The sequence below is a fragment of the Procambarus clarkii genome, chromosome 62, assembly GCF_040958095.1.
Source record: "Procambarus clarkii isolate CNS0578487 chromosome 62, FALCON_Pclarkii_2.0, whole genome shotgun sequence".
Taxonomy (NCBI): Eukaryota; Metazoa; Arthropoda; class Malacostraca; order Decapoda; family Cambaridae; genus Procambarus; species Procambarus clarkii.
The window spans coordinates 33,880,293-33,905,292 of NC_091211.1; the positions used below are offsets into that span (position 1 = coordinate 33,880,293).

The 25,000-nt window shown below is 52.8% G+C and overlaps 3 protein-coding genes across 3 annotated transcripts in view; 1 reads left to right on the forward strand and 2 right to left on the reverse strand.

Moving 5' to 3' along the window:
* LOC138354419 (mucin-22-like) overlaps positions 1–7,249 on the reverse strand; it is a 13,514-nt gene extending 6,265 nt beyond the window's left edge. Inside the window, exon 1 of the mRNA XM_069308611.1 lies at positions 6,351–7,249. Within this exon, the coding sequence (XP_069164712.1) occupies positions 6,351–7,249 (899 nt within the window). The remainder of the gene's footprint in view (positions 1–6,350) is intronic.
* A 3,025-nt stretch (positions 7,250–10,274) lies between these two features.
* On the reverse strand, positions 10,275–11,549 carry LOC123766654 (uncharacterized). Its single transcript, XM_045755934.2, has one exon. The coding sequence runs from the start codon at positions 11,547–11,549 to the stop codon at positions 10,275–10,277; it is 1,275 nt and encodes a 424-aa protein (XP_045611890.2).
* A 1,460-nt stretch (positions 11,550–13,009) lies between these two features.
* On the forward strand, positions 13,010–23,683 carry LOC138354420 (uncharacterized). The gene is made up of 4 exons (XM_069308613.1): positions 13,010–13,021; positions 13,490–15,622; positions 15,675–15,839; positions 21,548–23,683. The coding sequence occupies exons 1-4, from the start codon at positions 13,010–13,012 to the stop codon at positions 23,681–23,683; spliced, it is 4,446 nt and encodes a 1,481-aa protein (XP_069164714.1).
* Positions 23,684–25,000: the final 1,317 nt, after the last annotated feature.

Here is a 25,000-nt window from a genome sequence, read left to right on the forward strand (position 1 = left end):
TGAACACTGTGGGGGAGCTGAACACTGTGGGGAGTTGAACACTTGGGAGTTGAACACTGTGGGGAGCTGAACACTGTGGGGAGCTGAACACTGTGGGGAGTTGAACACTTGGGAGTTGAACACTGTGGGGAGCTGAACACTTGGGAGTTGAACACTGTGGGGAGCTGAACACTGTGGGGAGTTGAACACTGTGGGGAGTTGAACACTGTGGGGAGCTGAACACTGTGGGGAGTTGAACACTGTGGGGAGTGGAACACTGTGGGGAGTTGAACACTGTGGGGAGTGGAACACTGTGGGGAGTTGAGCACTGTGGGGAGCTGAACACTGTGGGGAGTTGAACACTGTGGGGAGCTGAACACTGTGGGGAGTTGAACACTGTGGGGAGTTGAACACTGTGGGGAGCTGAACACTGTGGGGAGTTGAACACTGTGGGGAGTTGAACACTGTGGGGAGTTGAACACTGTGGGGAGTGGAACAATGTGGGGAGTTGAGCACTGTGGGGAGCTGAACACTGTGGGGAGCTGAACACTGTGGGGAGTGGAACACTGTGGGGAGTTGAACACTGTGGGGAGCTGAACACTGTGGGGAATTGAACACTGTGGGGAGTCGAACACTGTGGGGAGTTGAACACTGTGGGGAGTTGAACACTGTGGGGAGCTGAACACTTGGGAGTTGAACACTTGGGAGTTGAACACTGTGGGGAGTTGAACACTGTGGGGAGTTGAACACTGTGGGGAGTTGAACACTGTGGGGAGCTGAACACTGTGGGGAGTTGAACACTGTGGGGAGCTGAACACTTGGGAGTTGAACACTTGGGAGTTGAACACTGTGGGGAGTTGAACACTGTGGGGAGTTGAACACTGTGGGGAGTTGAACACTGTGGGTAGCTGAACACTGTGGGGAGTTGAACACTGTGGGGAGCTGAACACTGTGGGGAGCTGAACACTGTGGGGAGCTGAACACTGTGGGGAGTTGAACACTGTGGGGAGTTGAACACTGTGGGGAGTTGAACACTGTGGGGAGCTGAACACTTGGGAGTTGAACACTTGGGAGTTGAACACTGTGGGGAGTTGAACACTGTGGGGAGTTGAACACTGTGGGGAGTTGAACACTGTGGGGAGTTGAACACTGTGGGGAGCTGAACACTGTTGGGAGTTGAACACTGTGGGGAGCTGAACACTGTGGGGAGCTGAACACTGTGGGGAGCTGAACACTGTGGGGAGCTGAACACTGTGGGGAGTTGAACACTGTGGGGAGTGGAACACTGTGGGGAGCTGAACACTGTGGGGAGCTGAACACTGTGGGGAGCTGAACACTGTGGGGAGCTGAACACTGTGGGGAGCTGAACACTGTGGGGAGCTGAACACTTGGGAGTTGAACACTGTGGGGAGCTGAACACTTGGGAGTTGAACACTGTGGGGAGCTGAACACTGTGGGGAGTTGAACACTGTGGGGAGTTGAACACTGTGGGGAGCTGAACACTTGGGAGTTGAACACTTGGGAGTTGAACACTGTGGGGAGCTGAACACTGTGGGGAGCTGAACACTGTGGGGAGTTGAACACTGTGGGGAGCTGAACACTGTGGGGAGTTGAACACTGTGGGGAGCTGAACACTGTGGGGAGCTGAACACTGTGGGGAGCTGAACACTGTGGGGAGTTGAACACTGTGGGGAGTTGAACACTGTGGGGAGCTGAACACTGTGGGGAGCTGAACACTGTGGGGAGCTGAACACTGTGGGGAGCTGAACACTGTGGGGAGTTGAACACTGTGGGGAGCTGAACACTGTGGGGAGTTGAACACTGTGGGGAGCTGAACACTGTGGGGAGCTGAACACTGTGGGGAGCTGAACACTGTGGGGAGCTGAACACTGTGGGGAGTTGAACACTGTGGGGAGCTGAACACTGTGGGGAGTTGAACACTGTGGGGAGCTGAACACTGTGGGGAGCTGAACACTGTGGGGAGCTGAACACTGTGGGGAGTTGAACACTGTGGGGAGTTGAACACTGTGGGGAGCTGAACACTGTGGGGAGCTGAACACTGTGGGGAGCTGAACACTGTGGGGAGCTGAACACTGTGGGGAGTTGAACACTTGGGAGTTGAACACTGTGGGGAGTTGAACACTTGGGAGTTGAACACTGTGGGGAGCTGAACACTGTGGGGAGTTGAACACTGTTGGGAGTTGAACACTGTGGGGAGCTGAACACTGTGGGGAGCTGAACACTTGGGAGTTGAACACTTGGGAGCTGAACACTGTGGGGAGTGGAACACTGTGGGGAGCTGAACACTGTGGGGAGTTGAACACTGTGGGGAGTTGAACACTGTGGGGAGCTGAACACTGTGGGGAGCTGAACACTGTGGGGAGTTGAACACTGTGGGGAGCTGAACACTGTGGGGAGTTGAACACTGTGGGGAGTTGAACACTGTGGGGAGCTGAACACTGTGGGGAGTGGAACACTGTGGGGAGCTGAACACTGTGGGGAGTTGAACACTGTGGGGAGTTGAACACTGTGGGGAGTTGAACACTGTGGGGAGTTGAACACTGTGGGGAGCTGAACACTGTGGGGAGCTGAACACTGTGGGGAGTTGAACACTGTGGGGAGCTGAACACTGTGGGGAGTTGAACACTGTGGGGAGCTGAACACTGTGGGGAGTTGAACACTGTGGGGAGTTGAACACTGTGGGGAGCTGAACACTGTGGGGAGTGGAACACTGTGGGGAGCTGAACACTGTGGGGAGTTGAACACTGTGGGGAGCTGAACACTGTGGGGAGTTGAACACTGTGGGGAGCTGAACACTGTGGGGAGTTGAACACTGTGGGAAGCTGAACACTGTGGGGAGTTGAACACTGTGGGGAGCTTAGCACTGTGGGGAGCTGAACACTGTGGGGAGCTGAACACTTGGGAGTTGAACACTTGGGAGTTGAACACTGTGGGGAGCTGAACACTTGGGAGTTGAACACTTGGGAGTTGAACACTGTGGGGAGCTGAACACTGTGGGGAGTTTAACACTGTGGGGAGTTGAACACTGTGGGGAGCTGAACACTGTGGGGAGCTGAACACTGTGGGGAGTTGAACACTGTGGGGAGCTGAACACTTGGGAGTTGAACACTGTGGGGAGCTGAACACTGTGGGGAGCTGAACACTGTGGGGAGCTGAACACTGTGGGGAGTGGAACACTGTGGGGAGCTGAACACTTGGGAGTTGAACACTTGGGAGTTGAACACTGTGGGGAGCTGAACACTGTGGGGAGCTGAACACTGTGGGGAGCTGAACACTGTGGGGAGTGGAACACTGTGGGGAGCTGAACACTGTGGGGAGTTGAACACTGTGGGGAGTTGAACACTGTGGGGAGCTGAACACTTGGGAGTTGAACACTGTGGGGAGTTGAACACTTGGGAGTTGAACACTGTGGGAAGCTGAACACTGTGGGGAGTTGAACACTGTGGGGAGCTGAACACTGTGGGGAGCTGAACACTGTGGGGAGTTGAACACTGTGGGGAGCTGAACACTTGGGAGTTGAACACTTGGGAGTTGAACACTGTGGGGAGTGGAACACTGTGGGGAGTTGAACACTGTGGGGAGTTGAACACTGTGGGGAGCTGAACACTTGGGAGTTGAACACTTGGGAGTTGAACACTGTGGGGAGTGGAACACTGTGGGGAGCTGAACACTGTGGGGGGCTGAACACTTGGGAGCTGAACACTGTGGGGAGCTGAACACTTGGGAGTTGAACACTGTGGGGAGCTGAACACTGTGGGGAGCTGAACACTGTGGGGAGCTGAACACTGTGGGGAGTTGAACACTGTGGGGAGCTGAACACTGTGGGGAGCTGAACACTGTGGGGAGCTGAACACTCTGGGGAGCTGAACACTGTGGGGGGCTGAACACTTGGGAGTTGAACACTGTGGGGAGCTAAACACTTGGGAGTTGAACACTTGGGAGCTGAACACTGTGGGGAGTTGAACACTGTGGGGAGCTGAACACTGTGGGGAGCTGAACACTCTGGGGAGCTGAACACTGTGGGGGGCTGAACACTTGGGAGTTGAACACTGTGGGGAGCTAAACACTTGGGAGTTGAACACTTGGGAGCTGAACACTGTGGGGAGTTGAACACTGTGGGGAGCTGAACACTTGGGAGTTGAACACTTGGGAGTTGAACACTGTGGGGAGCTAAACACTTGGGAGTTGAACACTTGGGAGCTGAACACTGTGGGGAGTTGAACACTGTGGGGAGCTGAACACTTGGGAGTTGAACACTTGGGAGCTGAACACTGTGGGGAGCTGAACACTTGGGAGTTGAACACTGTGGGGAGCTGAACACTGTGGGGAGCTGAACACTGTGGGGAGCTGAACACTGAGGGGAGCTGAACACTCTGGGGAGCTGAACACTGTGGGGAGCTGAACACTTGGGAGTTGAACACTGTGGGGAGCTGAACACTGTGGGGAGCTGAACACTGTGGGGAGCTGAACACTGTGGGGAGCTGAACACTGTGGGGAGCTGAACACTGTGGGGAGCTGAACACTCTGGGGAGCTGAACACTCTGGGGAGCTGAACACTGTGGGGAGCTGAACACTTTGGGGAGCTGAACACTGTGGGGAGCTGAACACTGTGGGGAGCTGAACACTATGGGGAGCTGAACACTGTGGGGAGCTGAACACTCTGGGGAGCTGAACACTGTGGGGAGCTGAACACTTGGGAGTTGAGCACTGTGGGGAGTTGAACACTGTGGGGAGCTGAACACTGTGGGGAGTTGAACACTGTGGGGAGTTGAACACTGTGGGGAGCTGAACACTGTGGGGAGTTGAACACTGTGAGGAGTTGAACACTGTGGGGAGTTGAACACTGTGGGGAGTTGAACACTGTGGGGAGCTGAACACTGTGGGGAGCTGAACACTGTGGGGAGCTGAACACTCTGGGGAGCTGAACACTTGGGAGTTGAACACTGTGGGGAGCTGAACACTGTGGGGAGCTGAACACTTGGGAGTTGAACACTGTGGGGAGTTGAGCACTGTGGGGAGCTGAACAATTGGGAGTTGAACACTGTGGGGAGTTGAACACTGTGGGGAGCTGAACACTGTGGGGAGCTGAACACTGTGGGGAGCTGAACACTGTGGGGAGTTGAACACTGTGGGGAGCTGAACACTTGGGAGTTGAACACTGTGGGGAGCGGAGCACTGTGGGGAGCTGAACACTGTGGGGAGCTGAACACTGTGGGGAGCTGAACACTGTGGGGAGCTGAACACTGTGGGGAGCTGAACACTTGGCAGTTGAGCACTATGGGGAGCTGAACACTGCGGGGAGCTGAACACTGTGGGGAGCTGAACACTGTGGGGAGCTGAACACTTTGGGGAGCTGAACACTGTGGGGAGCTGAACACTGTGGGGAGCTGAACACTGTGGGGAGCTGAACACTGTGGGGAGCAGAACACTTGGCAGTTGAGCACTATGGGGAGCTGAACACTGTGGGGAGCTGAACACTGTGGGGAGCTGAACACTGTGGGGAGCTGAACACTGTGGGGAGCTGAACACTGTGGGGAGCTGAACACTGTGGGGAGTTGAACACTGTGGGGAGCTGAACACTGTGGGGAGCTGAACACTGTGGGGAGCTGAACACTGTGGGGAGCTGAACACTGTGGGGAGCAGAACACTTGGCAGTTGAGCACTATGGGGAGCTGAACACTGTGGGGAGCTGAACACTGTGGGGAGCTGAACACTGTGGGGAGCTGAACACTGTGCGGAGCTGAACACTGTGGGGAGCTGAACACTGTGGGGAGTTGAACACTGTGGGGAGCTGAACACTGTGGGGAGTTGAACACTGTGGGGAGTTGAACACTGTGGGGAGCTGAACACTGTGGGGAGCTGAACACCCTAGGATGTCGAACACAAGAACACACAGAAAACTGAAGTGAAGGTGAAGATATAAATGAAGTAGGAAGGAAGAAAGGGGAGATGAAAAAGATAATACATCAGTAAGAGATAAGTAAAAGGATGAAGGAACGAGGAAGTAAGCCAGACTGAACGAGACCCGTCGACGCGCCGAGAGCACCAGCAGGAAGGAGAGGCAGCGAGATGAAGACTTCCTGGGAGGGCGTCTAGGTCTGACCAGACGGGGTGAACAGATGCATAAGATGAAGAGAGGATAAAGTATAGGCAGAAGGAATTAAGATAGTGCCACTGACAGGAAGAAAACGTGAATATTGGGCCTAGATATGATCCCAGACAACCACAACAAGGCAAGTAGCGTAATAATATACCAGAGGGAAGAACATAGGGAGGTGGGCGGAGGGAGGTTAGTGGTAGTTCAGGTCAGTGCCCCGGTTGTACACTGACGGACCTGAGTAAAGAACAACCAGATCAGGGAGGAGAGGCGCAGGGGGTCACTGCCAGGGGTGTTACTGCCAGGGGTGTTACTGCCAGCGGTGTTACTGCCAGGGGTGTCACTGCCAGGGGTGTCACTGCCAGGGGTGTTACTGCCAGGGGTGTCACTGCCAGGGGTGTCACTGCCAGGGGTGTCACTGCCAGGGGTGTTACTGCCAGGGGTGTCACTGCCAGGGGTGTCACTGCCAGGGGTGTCACTGTCAGGGGTGTCACTGCCAGGGGTGTCACTGTCAGGGGTGTCACTGCCAGGGGTGTTACTGCCAGGGGTGTTACTGCCAGGGGTGTCACTGCCAGGGGTGTCACTGCCAGGGGTGTCACTGCCAGGGGTGTCACTGCCAGGGGTGTCACTGTCAGGGGTGTTACTGCCAGGGGTGTCACTGCCAGGGGTGTCACTGCCAGGGGTGTCACTGTCAGGGGTGTCACTGCCAGGGGTGTCACTGTCAGGGGTGTCACTGTCAGGGGTGTCACTGCCATGGGTGTCACTGCCAGGGGTGTCACTGTCAGGGGTGTCACTGCCAGGGGTGTCACTGTCAGGGGTGTTACTGCCAGGGGTGTCACTGCCAGGGGTGTCACTGTCAGGGGTGTCACTGTCAGGGGTGTCACTGCCAGGGGTGTCACTATCAGGGGTGTCACTGTCAGGGGTGTCACTGCCAGGTGTGTCACTGTCAGGGGTGTTACTGCCAGGGGTGTCACTGCCAGGGGTGTCACTGCCAGGGGTGTCACTGTCAGGGGTGTCACTGTCAGGGGTGTCACTGCCAGGGGTGTCACTGTCAGGGGTGTCACTGTCAGGGGTGTCACTGCCAGGGGTGTCACTGTCAGGGGTGTTACTGCCAGGGGTGTTACTGCCAGGGGTGTCACTGTCAGGGGTCATTGTCAGGGGTCATTGGCAGGGGTAACTGTCAGGGGTCACTGCCAGGGGTGTTACTGCCAGGGGTGTCACTGCCAGGGGTGTCACTGCCAGGGGTGTCACTTCCAGGGGTGTCACTGCCAGGGGTGTCACTGCCAGGGGTGTTACTGCCAGGGGTGTCACTGCCAGGGGTGTCACTGCCAGGGGTGTCAAGAAATGGGTCAAGAGGGGCAACAAGCTATGAGAGCAGGCGCAAGAGAATGCTACACACGTACAGCAGGATAATGGGCTCAACCAAGCTGGAGAGGGAAGAAACTCAAGCGAAGGAAGAAACTCAGGCGAGGGAAGAAACTCAAGCGAAGGAAGAAACTCAGGCGAGGGAAGAAACTCAGGCGAGGGAAGGAACTCAGGAGAGGGAAGAAACTCAAGCAGAGGGAAGAAACTCAGGCGAAGGAAGAAACTCAGGCGAGGGAAGAAACTACAGGCGAGACAGGTGAGTGACCAGATCAACCCTCACCAGTGCCTCCCTCAGGAACAGTATGACCCCATCAAGTGTAATGACCTAACCCCCTCCCCCCACCCCCTCGGATAGAAACTGAGCCGTCCACTGGAAATCAATGTTACACAAATTCTATACACAAATGCAGACTGAATTGCAAATAAGAGTGTAGAACTGGAGGATGATGCAACATTATAATTAGAAAAAAATTAACGTAAACAAGGCTGCAGTATTCCTCAATGCATCCCAGGTAGTGAGGAAAGATATGATAACAACAATCAGGGCTGAGGAGTACCTCTACTGTATACCAATATTAAAGCATACATGGGAGAATACATATTATATACAGCAAGGGTTGTATGGGTTGGTTACAATCCTAAACAAAATACAAGCAACGAGCGCTCCGAGACGTCTGCCACAGTGGCAAGGGAAACGTGCTACCTGTAGTCCGTGCTACCCGTAGCCCCGTGCTACCTGTAGCCCCGTGCTACCTGTAGCCCCGTGCTACCTGTAGCCCCGTGCTACCTGTAGCCCCGTGCCACCTGTAGCCCCGTGCTACCTGTAGCCCCGTGCTACCTGTAGCCCCGTGCCACCTGTAGCCCCGTGCCACCTGTAGCCCCGTGCTACCTGTAGTCCGTGCTACCTGTAGCCCCGTGCTACCTGTAGCCCCGTGCCACCTGTAGCCCCGTGCCACCTGTAGCCCCGTGCTACCTGTAGCCCCGTGCTACCTGTAGCCCCGTGCTACCTGTAGCCCCGTGCTACCTGTAGCCCCGTGCCACCTGTAGCCCCGTGCCACCTGTAGCCCCGTGCCACCTGTAGCCCCGTGCCACCTGTAGCCCCGTGCTACCTGTAGCCCCGTGCTACCTGTAGCCCCGTGCTACATGTAGTCCGTGCTACCTGTAGCCCCGTGCTACCTGTAGCCCCGTGCTACCTGTAGCCCGTGCTACCTGTAGTCCGTGCTACCTGTAGCCCCGTGCTACCTGTAGCCCCGTGCTACCTGTAGCCCCGTGCTACCTGTAGCCCCGTGCTACCTGTAGTCCGTGCTACCTGTAGCCCCGTGCTACCTGTAGCCCGTGCTACCTGTAGTCCGTGCTACCTGTAGTCCGTGCTACCTGTAGCCCCGTGCTACCTGTAGCCCCGTGCTACATGTAGCCCCGTGCTACATGTAGCCCCGTGCTACATGTAGTCCGTGCTACCTGTAGCCCCGTGCTACCTGTAGCCCCGTGCTACCTGTAGCCCCGTGCTACCTGTAGCCCCGTGCTACCTGTAGCCCGTGCTACCTGTAGTCCGTGCTACCTGTAGCCCCGTGCTACCTGTAGTCCGTGCTACCTGTAGCCCCGTGCTACCTGTAGCCCCGTGCTACCTGTAGCACGTGCTACGTAAGGTCCGTGCTACCTGTAGCACGTGCTACCTAAGGTCCGTGCTACCTGTAGCACGTGCTACCTAAGGTCCGTGCTACCTGTAGCCCCGTGCTACCTGTAGCCCGTGCTACCTGTAGCCCCGTGCTACCTGTAGCACGTGCTACCTGTAGCCCCGTGCTACCTGTAGCCTGGTGCTACCTGGAACTTTTTGTTCTGAATAACTGAATCTACAACAACAACGACCCTGAAAGCAGATGACAAGTCACAATAACGGGGCTGAAGGATGTTGACCAGACCACACACCAGGAGGTTAAGAGACGGCGACGGTTGGGTCCGTGGCGGACCATTACCAAGTCCATTGTGATAATCGACTTGATAATGGGTCCAGGTCGTACCGAAACGTCGTTGTCTCTTCAATTTCTAGTGTGTGGTTTAGTCAATACTTCTCCTTGTAAGCCAATTACAGACCAACTCCCGTGCCAGGTAAGTCCACTACGGGCTCACCATAGCCCGTGCTACTTGCAACTTTTTGTTCCCAGTTGCTGACTCTAAAAACAACAACCTTGTTAGCTCAGTATTCCTGTGTCAGTGCAACTGAGTATTCCTCAAGATGTCACACTAAGGACGAAACGTCGAGCAATAAAATGGAATGATAAAGTAATCAAGTGTTTCTTCACCCCATAGATGGTTGGAGATGTGTTAATAACACACACACACATTATATATATATATATATATATATATATATATATATATATATATATATATATATATATATATGTGTGTGTGTGTTTGTGTGTGTGTATACAGGAGTGACAGTATCTTAACCAGCACAACAACAGAGATAATTGCTATTGCAATTCTGGTGAGCCCTTGCAACATTAGACCTGCTATCACCACCGCTCTCAAGAATGGGGGAGTGAATGGGGAAGGGGGAGGGGGGGAGGAGGCGTAGGGGAGGGGGAGGGGGGAGGAGGCGTGGGGAAGGGGGAGGGGGGGAGGAGGCGTGGGGAAGGGGGAGGGGAGGAGGCGTGGGGAAGGGGGAGGGGAGGAGGCGTGGGGGGGGGGGGGAGGCAGCGAGCACTTACTATGCAATGAAATCGCCAAAAGCAAGGCGGAGTTAACCTTTCAGTGTGAAGCGATGAGTGTCATTTGAGCGAGGAGAAAACACCTCGGGCGGCGGATCTAATCAAAGTTGGCCCATTCCCTTGATTGGTGCTGCCTTGGAGGCTGCTTGCTGCTGACTTGGAGGCTGCTTGGTGCTGCCTTGGAGGCTGCTTGCTGCTGCCTTGGAGGCTGCTTGCTGCTGCCTTGGAGGCTGCTTGGTGCTGACTTGGAGGCTGCTTGCTGCTGCCTTGGAGGCTGCTTGCTGCTGCCTTGGAGGCTGCTTGCTGCTGCCTTGGAGGCTGCTTGCTGCTGACTTGGAGGCTGCTTGCTGCTGCCTTGGAGGCTGCTTGCTGCTGCCTTGGAGGCTGCTTGGTGCTGACTTGGAGGCTGCTTGCTGCTGCCTTGGAGGCTGCTTGGTGCTGACTTGGAGGCTGCTTGCTGCTGACTTGGAGGCTGCTTGGTGCTGCCTTGGAGGCTGCTTGCTGCTGCCTTGGAGGCTGCTTGGTGCTGACTTGGAGGCTGCTTGCTGCTGACTTGGAGGCTGCTTGGTGCTGCCTTGGAGGCTGCTTGCTGCTGCCTTGGAGGCTGCTTGCTGCTGACTTGGAGGCTGCTTGCTGCTGCCTTGGAGGCTGCTTGCTGCTGCCTTGGAGGCTGCTTGGTGCTGACTTGGAGGCTGCTTGCTGCTGACTTGGAGGCTGCTTGGTGCTGACTTGGAGGCTGCTTGGTGCTGACTTGGAGGCTGCTTGCTACTGACTTGGAGGCTGCTTGGTGCTGACTTGGAGGCTGCTTGGTGCTGACTTGGAGGCTGCTTGCTGCTGACTTGGAGGCTGCTTGGTGCTGACTTGGAGGCTGCTTGGTGCTGACTTGGAGGCTGCTTGCTGCTGACTTGGAGGCTGCTTGGTGCTGACTTGGAGGCTGCTTGCTGCTGACTTGGAGGCTGCTTGCTGCTGACTTGGAGGCTGCTTGCTGCTGACTTGGAGGCTGCTTGCTGCTGACTTGGAGGCTCCTTGCTGCTGACTTGGAGGCTGCTTGGTGCTGACTTGGAGGCTGCTTGGAGGCTGCTTGGTGCTGACTTGGAGGCTGCTTGGAGGCTGCTTGATGCTGACTTGGTCCTGACTTGGAGGCTGCTTGGTGTTGACTTGGTGTTGCCTTGGTGCTGACTTGGAGGCTGCTTGGTGCTGACTTGGAGGCTGCTTGGAGGCTGCTTGGTGCTGACTTGGAGGCTGCTTGGAGGCTGCTTGGTCCTGACTTGGAGGCTGCTTGGTGCTGACTTGGAGGCTGCTTGGTGCTGCCTTGGAGGCTGCTTGGTGCTGCCTTGGAGGCTGCTTGGTGCTGCCTTGGAGGCTGCCTGACCCATGACCCATGGTGGCACTCCTCGCTCTGACCCACGGTGGCACTCCCCGCCCTGACCCACGGTGGCACTCCTCAATCTGACCCACGGTGGCACTCCTCACCCTGACCCACGGTGGCACTCCTCGCCCTGACCCACGGTGGCACTCCTCACCCTGACCCACGGTGGCACTCCTCGCCCTGACCCACGGTGGCACTCCTCACCCTGACCCACGGTGGCACTCCTCGCCCTGACCCACGGTGGCACTCCTCACCCTGACCCACGGTGGCACTCCTCAATCTGACCCACGGTGGCACTCCTCACCCTGACCCACGGTGGCACTCCTCACCCTGACCCACGGTGGCACTCCTCACCCTGACCCACGGTGGCACTCCTCACTCTGACCCACGGTGGCACTCCTCACCCTGACCCACGGTGGCACTCCTCACCCTGACCCACGGTGGCACTCCTCACCCTGACCCACGGTGGCACTCCTCGCCCTGACCCACGGTGGCACTCCTCACCCTGACCCACGGTGGCTCTCCCCACCCTGACCCACGGTGGCACTCCTCACCCTGACCCACGGTGGCACTCCTCACCCTGACCCACGGTGGCACTCTTCACCCTGACCCACGGTGGCTCTCCTCACCCTGACCCACGGTGGCACTCCTCACCCTGACCCACGGTGGCACTCCCCACCCTGACCCACGGTGGCACTCCTCACCCTGACCCACGGTGGCACTCCCCACCCTGACCCACGGTGGCACTCCTCACTCTGACCCACGGTGGCACTCTTCACCCTGACCCACGGTGGCACTCTTCACCCTGACCCACGGTGGCACTCCTCACCCTGACCCACGGTGGCACTCCTCGCCCTGACCCACGGTGGCACTCTTCACTCTGACCCACGGTGGCACTCCCCACCTTGACCCACGGTGGCACTCCTCGCCCTGACCCACGGTGGCACTCCCCACCCTGACCCACGGTGGCACTCCTCACTCTGACCCACGGTGGCACTCCTCACCCTGACCCACGGTGGCACTCTTCACTCTGACCCACGGTGGCACTCCCCGCCCTGACCCACGGTGGCACTCCTCACCCTGACCCACGGTGGCACTCCTCACCCTGACCCACGGTGGCACTCCTCACTCTGACCCACGGTGGCACTCTTCACCCTGACCCACGGTGGCACTCTTCACTCTGACCCACGGTGGCACTCCCCACCTTGACCCACGGTGGCACTCCTCGCCCTGACCCACGGTGGCACTCCCCACCCTGACCCACGGTGGCACTCCTCACTCTGACCCACGGTGGCACTCCTCACCCTGACCCACGGTGGCACTCCTCGCTGTGATTACACTGGATTTGATTCAGTTGAACTCTAGAAATCACTTGTTACATAATTCTTGTAGTGTGGCCAGGTCACCTCCACCGTCTCACAGACCTGCTCGATGGACCTTCCTCACACAACCTTCAAATACATCAGAATGTATGATACTGTATGAGTATGATGTATGAAGGGCTCCAGAACCCTCTTTAGCAAGAACTTGTCACTGTCAAGTGTCTTACTCTCTCTCTCTGCCTTCTGGAGTCCAACACCTGTTATCTGTCTGTCTGTCTGTCCAAGTAATCTTATTGGGGGAATTGTGACAATGGCTTCCTGATAGTCCAAGAATGTGTAGCCTACCCACCGTGGTCTTGTCTGACTAAGTATGTCTTCTTTTTTGAAAGTTTCTCAGGGTTGTGAGGCAAGAGTGCATGTCCTTCAACCCGTGATGTACCTCTAGAGGTGTTCTCGTGGCCTCTTTCGCACCATCTTCTCCTTCCTCTCTCCTTTTCAGTCGTTGGTTGTCTTCTAACTTTCTGGTAGTTCCCAGGGACTTGTGTGTCTTTCTCAGTAGCAAGCGCAAGGACGCTAACCTTGACGTCGCTACCATTGGGCCGTGTCTGTCAAGGTGTGCTGTCAGCACTGTGTCGTCACCGTCAAGGTGTACTGTCAGCACTGTGTCGTCACCGTCAAGGTGTGCTGTCACCACTGTGCCGTCACCGTCAAGGTGTGCTGTCAGCACTGTGTCGTCACCGTCAAGGTGTACTGTCACTACTGTGCCGTCACCGTCAAGGTGTGCTGTCAGCACTGTGTCGTCACCGTCAAGGTGTGCTGTCAGCACTGTGTCGTCACCGTCAAGGTGTGCTGTGACCACTGTGCCGTCACCGTCAAGGTGTGCTGTCAGCACTGTGTCGTCACCGTCAAGGTGTACTGTCACTACTGTGCCGTCACCGTCAAGGTGTGCTGTCACCACTGTGCCGTCACCGTCAAGGTGTGCTGTCACCACTGTGCCGTCACCGTCAAGGTGTGCTGTCACCACTGTGCCGTCACCGTCAAGGTGTGCTGTCAGCACTGTGTCGTCACCGTCAAGGTGTACTGTCACTACTGTGCCGTCACCGTCAAGGTGTGCTGTCAGCACTGTGTCGTCACCGTCAAGGTGTGCTGTCAGCACTGTGTCGTCACCGTCAAGGTGTGCTGTGACCACTGTGCCGTCACCGTCAAGGTGTGCTGTCAGCACTGTGTCGTCACCGTCAAGGTGTACTGTCACTACTGTGCCGTCACCGTCAAGGTGTGCTGTCAGCACTGTGTCGTCACCGTCAAGGTGTGCTGTCACCACTGTGTCGTCAACGTCAAGGTGTGCTGTGACCACTGTGCCGTCACCGTCAAGGTGTGCTGTCACCACTGTGCCGTCACCGTCAAGGTGTGCTGTCACCACTGTGTCGTCACCGTCAAGGTGTGCTGTCAGCACTGTGTCGTCACCGTCAAGGTGTGCTGTCACCACTGTGCCGTCACCGTCAAGGTGTGCTGTCAGCACTGTGTCGTCACCGTCAAGGTGTGCTGTCAGCACTGTGTCGTCACCGTCAAGGTGTGCTGTCACCACTGTGTCGTCACCGTCAAGGTGTGCTGTCACCACTGTGTCGTCACCGTCAAGGTGTGCTGTGACCACTGTGCCGTCACCGTCAAGGTGTGCTGTGACCACTGTGCCGTCACCGTCAAGGTGTGCTGTCACCACTGTGTCGTCACCGTCAAGGTGTGCTGTGACCACTGTGCCGTCACCGTCAAGGTGTGCTGTCACCACTGTGCCGTCACCGTCAAGGTGTGCTGTCACCACTGTGTCGTCACCGTCAAGGTGTGCTGTCACCACTGTGCCGTCACCGTCAAGGTGTGCTGTCAGCACTGTGTCGTCACCGTCAAGGTGTGCTGTCAGCACTGTGTCGTCACCGTCAAGGTGTGCTGTCAGCACTGTGTCGTCACCGTCAAGGTGTGCTGTGACTACTGTGCCGTCACCGTCAAGGTGTGCTGTGACCACTGTGCCGTCACCGTCAAGGTGTGCTGTGACCACTGTGCCGTCACCGTCAAGGTGTGCTGTCACCACTGTGTCGTCACCGTCAAGGTGTGCTGTCACCACTGTGTCGTCACCGTCAAGGTGTGCTGTCACCACTGTGCCGTCACCGTCAAGGTGTGCTGTCACCACTGTGCCGTCACCGTCAAGGTGTGCTGTCACCACTGTGTCGTCACCGTCAAGGTGTGCTGTCACCACTGTGTCGTCACCGTCAAGGTGTGCTGTCACCACTGTGCCGTCACCGTCAAGGTGTGCTGTCACCACTGTGCCGTCACCGTCAAGGTGTGCTGTGACCACTGTGTCGTCACCGTCAAGGTGTGCTGTGACTACTGTGCCGTCACCGTCAAGGTGTGCTGTCACCACTGTGTCGTCACCGTCAAGGTGTGCTGTCAGCACTGTGTCGTCACCGTCAAGGTGTGCTGTGACCACTTTGCCGTCACCGTCAAGGTGTGCTTTGACCACTTTGCCGTCACCGTCAAGGTGTGCTGTCACCACTGTGCCGTCACCGTCAAGGTGTGCTGTCACCACTGTGCCGTCACCGTCAAGGTGTGCTGTCACCACTGTGCCGTCACCGTCAAGGTGTGCTGTCACCACTGTGCCGTCACCGTCAAGGTGTGCTGTCACCACTGTGCCGTCACCGTCAAGGTGTGCTGTCACCACTGTGTCGTCACCGTCAAGGTGTGCTGTGACTACTGTGCCGTCACCGTCAAGGTGTGCTGTCACCGTCAAGGTGTGCTGTCACCACTGTGCCGTCACCGTCAAGGTGTGCTGTCACCACTGTGCCGTCACCGTCAAGGTGTGCTATCACCACTGTGCCGTCACCGTCAAGGTGTGCTGTCACCACTGTGCCGTCACCGTCAAGGTGTGCTGTGACTACTGTGCCGTCACTGTCAAGGTGTGCTGTGACCACTGTGCCGTCACTGTCAAGGTGTGCCATCACCGTCAAGGTGTGCTGTCACCACTGTGCCATCACCGTCAAGGTGTGCTGTCACCACTGTGCCATCACCGTCAAGGTGTGCTGTCACCACTGTTGTCGGAAAATCCGACACCATTTAATAATCATACAGATAATAGCTGTATTGTATAAACAAGTTACCCATAGAAAACGTAACTTGTAGTGGAATTACCATCTAAAGAAAACGGGATATCATCACCACATACTATTATATTCACCAGCTATTCTGCTGGGAATTATTCTTAAATACATTAGTCTTTGGACTTTACCATCATTAAACATCTCATATAAATTAACTTAATTATCAGTATTAAAGTAGAGTAAATGTGACCCTTCTATCACTTGCTGACATCTGGACAATGTAAGCCAGGCGTCAGGCAGGGTGAGGGAGGGCAGCCATTGTTTGTTCTAGATCAGAGGCGCAGGGAGCAATTCGGCTCCTGTTAATTTTACTTGGACGAAGTGTTATGGAAACCAAAGGTGTACCATTATCACATGCTGTCAACAAATTCAAGTTAAGTGTTCTTTCCGAAACCCATGTATCTTTCATTTATGGCCATTAATGTCATTATATAGGGTGACCCGGTTAGAGCACGTGGTAGCCTCAAACTAAAGGTAATTAAGCCAGGTCTTTAAGGTTCCATGTACAGTGTTTACTCTGATATAGCTTGTCATATATAGGTATCTGGCTTTACAGCTAGCGCCCTTTTGACAGGTCAAGACGAAAAAGCATGCTTTGTACATCAGTTACCAGGGTGATGGAAGCTACCTCAAAGAGGATAATTTGGTGTCTACACCCTAGTTATACCTGGTGGACTAACCTGCTGTACTATAAGATAAGGAACCTTTTCAATGTATGTAGTTAATACTGTAGTTTGATTGGCTGCATATATATAAATTAAATTAATATAAACCCCCCTAATGTGTAGAGGATCGATTTGTGAGATTATGAGATTATTGCAGAAATACAGTCCACTTATCATTATACAAATTGCTATCGAAGTATATAAATTAACGTAAATATAAATTCATATAAATTAAATAAATATAAATCTCACAGGTCGGTTCCCACATTATTTGGTCCTTCGAACCGGATTATTCGGTCCTTTGAACCCACATTTGGTCATCTTAGTACCGGATGAACCAGTTAACCAGTGGATTCATTAAATAAACTAGTGCAGTGTGATTTAAACAAAGGCCAGCCAGTCAAAGACAGCGGCGTTGCCTCGTGGGAGCTCAGGAGCCCCCTCTTAACTGAGTTCAGCTTCGTCAGCGGTTTCATGCACACCCACAGATATTTGGTGGCGTGTTATTTCGTGAAATGACAGCGCTAATATTGAAGCCAGCCAAATTAGTGACTGTGTCTTCGCGATATTGTTCACGGATTTCGTGGTGTTAAATTTCGCGAGAGATTATCTACGAATTTTGTGGAGTTTATTTCGCGAGGTCACTAATAATATTTAATACTTCTTGATAATATTATAAGTTTCATAGAGGCTAATTAAGAGGCTATTATCAATAATTGTGTATATTATTTCTCCAAAATAGAGAATTATTTAATATATATTGCACTAGTGATCACAGTATAATATTTACTAATTGCCAACCCACAACAGGGTAGGATATTTACCATTGACTAGTTGAACTATTATTGCTCATCCTAGTCCCATTATTACCATAGTCAGTTGTACTATATTGAATAACCTAACACCATTAATGAATGGTCCAGACCCTATTTTGGGTGTAATTTTTATCAACTCGAATTGAGTTGTATATATAATAATTTACTTATGATCATTACACCTTTGAGTGATTAATTAGTGTCTATTCCATCCTAGGGTGATATAGAAGAGCTAACCTAAAGGTACTTCCAGTGACACTGGTTTATCACTCAAATCATTAGTGTGTATGATTGTATATATATAATGTGTATTAATTTTAAGTGCTAACCTCTAGTAGAGGTAGGATTATTGCCTAGTGAGTGCAGAATTTTACCCTAGGCTACCATTAGAGCTTGTTCAGTATTATGAACAGCCCAAGTACAAGTCCCACAAGGCTTCACCAACTAGCCAGTATGGATAATGCAGGGAGAATGAAAAGAACCCTTGCAGGTCTTAAAGGCCACTTAACAAGACAGATCAAGAAATGTGAAGATTTGTCACAACAATCAACAGTTGATTATGCTGACCTGGAAAGCTATTATCAAGCAGCTGCAGGTAAATTTGAGCAAATCAAATGCCAAATAGCAACATATGTGGCTGAACTTGCCAACACCAATTTATCAGAAACAGAAATAGACGACATTATGGTTGATCTAGCGAATTATGAAGATCACACTCAGGCCACGTTACAGCCTTATGTCAAATTAATTGCCCAGAACAAGGCAACAGCAACAACAACAACAGTTGCATCTAATACGAGTCAAGCAGAAGCTCGACTCCCTCCAATTAATTTACCCACTTTCTCAGGAAAAGATGAGGAAGATTGGGACGAATTTTGGAACAAATTCGTTGACCTTGTGGACTCAAAACAATCTTTACCAAAGAGTAGTAAATTCTCTTATTTGCAAGGCCAATTATCAGGTGAGGCTAAAACAGTAGTATCCCATCTGAGATTAACTAATGACGGCTATGATCTGGCAGTAAAACTCCTCAAGGATAATTATGCTGATCCAGAAGTAAGAACATCACATTTAGTTCATGAGCTGTTGCATTTACCCCCACCGGAGGCTTCAGCTGATTCACTCCAAGTCTTCAAGGTGGAGGTAGAATCATTGATCAATGCCCTCAGCCTGACAGCAGATACAAACGGGGCTGAGTGGGTCTTGAGAATAATTGTCCAGGAGAAAATACCTAGGGACATATTGAGACAAATGAGTGCTCATTACAATAAAAGTATCTTATCTATGAATGAAATATCTGAAGGTTTAAAGTCAGTAGTTCATCAATTACGAACACATGACAAATTAAAACCACCAAGTAAACCCTCAGAAACCAATAATAGTAAACCACAGAGTACCAAAGGTACTCCAAATCAATCAAGACAATATAATTCAACACCAAAGTGGAACAGTAGCAGTGTGGGCGTATATGCAGTGGGACCCTCCAAGCCTATAGTTACTGTGTCATCCAAGAACGTGACACCAAAGGGTACAGGAAGCTATGGAACATGTTTGTTCTGCAATGAGAAACATTCAATGTACCACTGCCCTAATTTTCCTGATAGTGACGCCCGTGTTGAGCGACTCAAAGATTTGCAACATTGCACGAGGTGCCTCAGGAAACATAACATCAAGGACTGTGATACCCAATTACACACCTGTAATAGGTGTAACAAAGGTCAGCACTATGCAGCATTGTGCAGAGACACCAAAACAACGTCTCCAAACCCCAAGGTGGAAGATAGCATTCCCACCACAGTACAGTACTGCAAGGTGCAACAAACAAAGAGTGTCCAATCGGCAAAGTCTAAAGGTAATACGACTTTGCCTACTGCCCAAATTACCATCCTGAATAAGAGGGCCAAGGTCCATACCCGTGGGTTGTTTGACCAAGGATCCCAGAGAACATATATCACTAAAAAGCTGGCAGATGAATTACAATTAAGGCCTGTAGCCCAGATGTCACTCAACATCTCAGGGTTTGTAACAGATGCAGGACCTCAAGTCTACCAGGTGGTACAACCATCAGTACGCTTAGGCAGGTACGTCTGTCGAGTACAAGCCATTGTGGTAGACAAAATACCAGTAGACCTACAAGTTCAAGGTCTGAGAGCAACAGCCAAATTCCTGAGAAATAGAGGAATAAAATTGGCAGATAATATTAAGTCTGATCACCTCACCGACTTCGGTCTCCTTGTAGGGACAGACTATTGTCATCGATTCATCGGTAGCCCTACTAAATATCAGGGTATAACCATGTTAAACTCTGCAGGAGGTAAATTACTCTCAGGCCCAGTATCAAGCCTGAGGAGACCTATGCCTGCAGATAAACAATACCAATAGAAATCTAAATTTGTCAGCTGATTATATTTCTCCAGTAGCATTATACTAAGGAGATTACAGCTGACTATACCAACAGAGGTTGATGTTAGTATCATCATTTGAAGCTGAAGATGATTTCATGAGGCCTCAGTGGCAAATCAGTGAACAGTAGCTTAAACAGCTACAAGTCACTGCGACCAATGTCACTGAACCCACTGCAGTCTCAGAACCATACTTTACTTTAATGACGAGCTATTCAATCTTCTGAATCAATTAACTAAATTAAACCCCAATAAATCTGATGACTGATTTGATACATTTATTATTTAATCAAGATGTATTCCATGGGCCTCAGTGTTTATATATCAGTGACCAGTTACCTGAACAAACTTCAAGTTATATCTAATGTCACTGATCTCACTGCAGTCCCTGAATCATACTTGACTGTAGTACTTGATCACATCCAGTCTTCTGGGTTAAATAATATGTATTTAGGCTTGAATATTAGCCTTTCAAGAGTTGACAGGGAAATGAAATTGCATTAGACTTCTAACCCCTGCAACTCTAGTACGGGACATCCGTCCTGTACGAACAGACGCACAAATGTGTGATTACTAACTACTAACATCAAATTAATCTAATAATTCGAAGGAGGAGTATCAGTGTTCATCTGTTCTAATTAGGACTTCGACCCGTGAGCAGCCCCTGGGGAATTATGTCGGAAAATCCGACACCATTTAATAATCATACAGATAATAGCTGTATTGTATAAACAAGTTACCCATAGAAAACGTAACTTGTAGTGGAATTACCGTCTAAAGAAAACGGGATATCATCACCACATACTATTATATTCACCAGCTATTCTGCTGGGAATTATTCTTAAATACATTAGTCTTTGGACTTTACCATCATAAAACATCTCATATAAATTAACTTAATTATAAGTATTAAAGTAGAGTAAATGTGACCCTTCTATCACTTACTGACATCTGGACAATGTAAGCCAGGCGTCAGGCAGGGTGAGGGAGGGCAGCCATTGTTTGTACTAGATCAGAGGCGCAGGGAGCAATTCGGCTCCTGTTAATTTTACTTGGACGAAGTGTTATGGAAACCAAAGGTGTACCATTATCACACGCTGTCAACAAATTCAAGTTAAGTGTTCTTTCCGAAACCCATGTATCTTTCATTTATGGCCATTAATGTCATTATATAGGGTGACCCGGTTAGAGCACGTGGTAGCCTCAAACTAAAGGTAATTAAGCCAGGTCTTTAAGGTTCCATGTACAGTGTTTTCTCTGATATAGCTTGTCATATATAGGTATCTGGCTTTACAGCTAGCGCCCTTTTGACAGGTCAAGACGAGGAAGCATGCTTTGTACATCAGTTACCAGGGTGATGGAAGCTACCTCAAAGAGGATAATTTGGTGTCTACACCCTAGTTATACCTGGGGGACTAACCTGCTGTACTATAAGATAAGGAACCTTTCAATGTATGTAGTTAATACTGTAGTTTGATTGGCTGCATATATATAAATTAATTTAATATAAACCCCCCTAATGTGTAGAGGATCGATTTGTGAGATTATGAGATTATTGCAGAAATACAGTCCACTTATCATTATACAAATTGCTATCGAAGTATATAAATTAACGTAAATATAAATTCATATAAATTAAATAAATATAAATCTCACAGGTCGGTTCCCACAACTGTGCCGTCACCGTCAAGGTGTGCTGTCACCACTGTGCCGTCACCGTCAAGGTGTGCTGTCACCACTGTGCCGTCACCGTCAAGGTGTGCTGTCACCACTGTGCCGTCACCGTCAAGGTGTGCTGTCACCACTGTGCCGTCACCGTCAAGGTGTGCTGTCACCACTGTGCCGTCACCGTCAAGGTGTGCTGTCACCACTGTGCCGTCACCGTCAAGGTGTGCTGTCACCACTGTGTCGTCACCGTCAAGGTGTGCTGTGACTACTGTGTCGTCACCGTCAAGGTGTGTTGTCACCACTGTGCCGTCACCGTCAAGGTGTGCTGTCACCACTGTGCCGTCACCGTCAAGGTGTGCTGTCACCACTGTGCCGTCACCGTCAAGGTGTGCTGTCACCACTGTGTCGTCACCGTCAAGGTGTGCTGTCACCACTGTGTCGTCACCGTCAAGGTGTGCTGTGACTACTGTGCCGTCACTGTCAAGGTGTGCTGTCACCACTGTGCCGTCACCGTCAAGGTGTGCTGTGACTACTGTGCCGTCACCGTCAAGGTGTGCTGTCACCACTGTGCCGTCACCGTCAAGGTGTGCTGTGACCACTGTGCCGTCACCGTCAAGGTGTGCTGTCACCACTGTGCCGTCACCGTCAAGGTGTGCTGTCACCACTGTGCCGTCACCGTCAAGGTGTGCTGTCACCACTGTGTCGTCACCGTCAAGGTGTGCTGTGACTACTGTGTCGTCACCGTCAAGGTGTGTTGTCACCACTGTGCCGTCACCGTCAAGGTGTGCTGTCACCACTGTGCCGTCACCGTCAAGGTGTGCTGTCACCACTGTGCCGTCACCGTCAAGGTGTGCTGTCACCACTGTGTCGTCACCGTCAAGGTGTGCTGTGACTACTGTGTCGTCACCGTCAAGGTGTGTTGTCACCACTGTGCCGTCACCGTCAAGGTGTGCTGTCACCACTGTGCCGTCACCGTCAAGGTGTGCTGTCACCACTGTGTCGTCACCGTCAAGGTGTGCTGTGACTACTGTGTCGTCACCGTCAAGGTGTGCTGTCACCACTGTGTCGTCACCGTCAAGGTGTGCTGTCACCACTGTGCCGTCACCGTCAAGGTGTGCTGTCACCACTGTGCCGTCACCGTCAAGGTGTGCTGTCACCACTGTGTCGTCACCGTCAAGGTGTGCTGTGACTACTGTGTCGTCACCGTCAAGGTGTGTTGTCACCACTGTGCCGTCACCGTCAAGGTGTGCTGTCACCACTGTGCCGTCACCGTCAAGGTGTGCTGTCACCACTGTGCCGTCACCGTCAAGGTGTGCTGTCACCACTGTGCCGTCACCGTCAAGGTGTGCTGTCACCACTGTGTCGTCACCGTCAAGGTGTGCTGTGACTACTGTGTCGTCACCGTCAAGGTGTGTTGTCACCACTGTGCCGTCACCGTCAAGGTGTGCTGTCACCACTGTGCCGTCACCGTCAAGGTGTGCTGTCACCACTGTGCCGTCACCGTCAAGGTGTGCTGTCACCACTGTGTCGTCACCGTCAAGGTGTGCTGTCACCACTGTGTCGTCACCGTCAAGGTGTGCTGTGACTACTGTGCCGTCACTGTCAAGGTGTGCTGTCACCACTGTGCCGTCACCGTCAAGGTGTGCTGTGACTACTGTGCCGTCACCGTCAAGGTGTGCTGTCACCACTGTGCCGTCACCGTCAAGGTGTGCTGTGACCACTGTGCCGTCACCGTCAAGGTGTGCTGTCACCACTGTGCCGTCACCGTCAAGGTGTGCTGTCACCACTGTGCCGTCACCGTCAAGGTGTGCTGTCACCACTGTGCCGTCACCGTCAAGGTGTGCTGTGACCACTGTGCCGTCACTGTCAAGGTGTGCTGTGACTACTGTGCCGTCACCGTCAAGGTGTGCTGTCACCACTGTGTCGTCACCGTCAAGGTGTGTTGTGACTACTGTGTCGTCACCGTCAAGGTGTGCTGTCACCACTGTGCCGTCACCGTCAAGGTGTGCTGTGACTACTGTGCCGTCTGGAAGATGAATCATAGCGGGACTCCACCGCCCTTGACTGACATGTATCAGGTGATGACACAGCATGGTACAGAGGTAGCACAGACGGTACAGAGGTAGCACAGCATGGTACAGAGGTAGCACAGACGGTACAGAGGTAGCACAGACGGTACAGAGGTAGCACAGACGGTACAGAGGTAGCACAGCATGGTACAGAGGTAGCACAGACGGTACAGAGGTAGCACAGACGGTAAAGAGGTAGCACAGCACGGTACAGAGGTAGCACAGCATGGTACAGAGGTAGCACAGCATGGTACAGAGGTAGCACAGCATGGTACAGAGGTAGCACAGCATGGTACAGAGGTAGCACAGACGGTACAGAGGTAGCACAGCACGGTACAGAGGTAGCACAGCATGGTACAGAGGTAGCACAGACGGTACAGAGGTAGCACAGACGGTAAAGAGGTAGCACAGCACGGTACAGAGGTAGCACAGCATGGTACAGAGGTAGCACAGCACGGTACAGAGGTAGCACAGACGGGACAGGGGTAGCACAGACGGTACAGAGGTAGCACAGCACGGTACAGAGGTAGCACAGCACGGTACAGAGGTAGCACAGCACGGTACAGAGGTAGCACAGACGGGACAGGGGTAGCACAGCACGGTACAGAGGTAGCACAGCACGGTACAGAGGTAGCACAGCATGGTACAGAGGTAGCACAGCACGGTACAGAGGTAGCACAGACGGGACAGGGGTAGCACAGCACGGTACAGAGGTAGCACAGCACGGTACAGAGGTAGCACAGACGGGACAGGGGTAGCACAGACGGTACAGAGGTAGCACAGCACGGTACAGAGGTAGCACAGCACGGTACAGAGGTAGCACAGCACGGTACAGAGGTAGCACAGCACGGTACAGAGGTAGCACAGCACTGTACAGAGGTAGCACAGCACGATACAGAGGTAGCACAGCACGGTACAGAGGTAGCACAGCACGGTACAGAGGTAGCACAGCACGGTACAGAGGTAGCACAGCACGGTACAGAGGTAGCACAGACGTTACAGAGGTAAAACAGACGGTACAGAGGTAGCACAGAACGGTACAAAGATAGCACAGCACGGTACAGAGGTAGCACAGCACGGTACAGAGGTAGCACAGCATGGTACAGAGGTATCACAGACGGTACAGAGGTAGCACAGCATGGTACAGAGGTAGCACAGACGGTACAGAGGTAGCACAGACGGTAAAGAGGTAGCACAGCACGGTACAGAGGTAGCACAGACGTTACAGAGGTAGCACAGACGGTACAGAGGTAGCACAGCATGGTACAGAGGTAGCACAGACGTTACAGAGGTAGCACAGACGCTACAGAGGTAGCACAGCACGGTATAGAGGTAGCACAGACGTTACAGAGGTAGCACAGACGGTACAGCTGC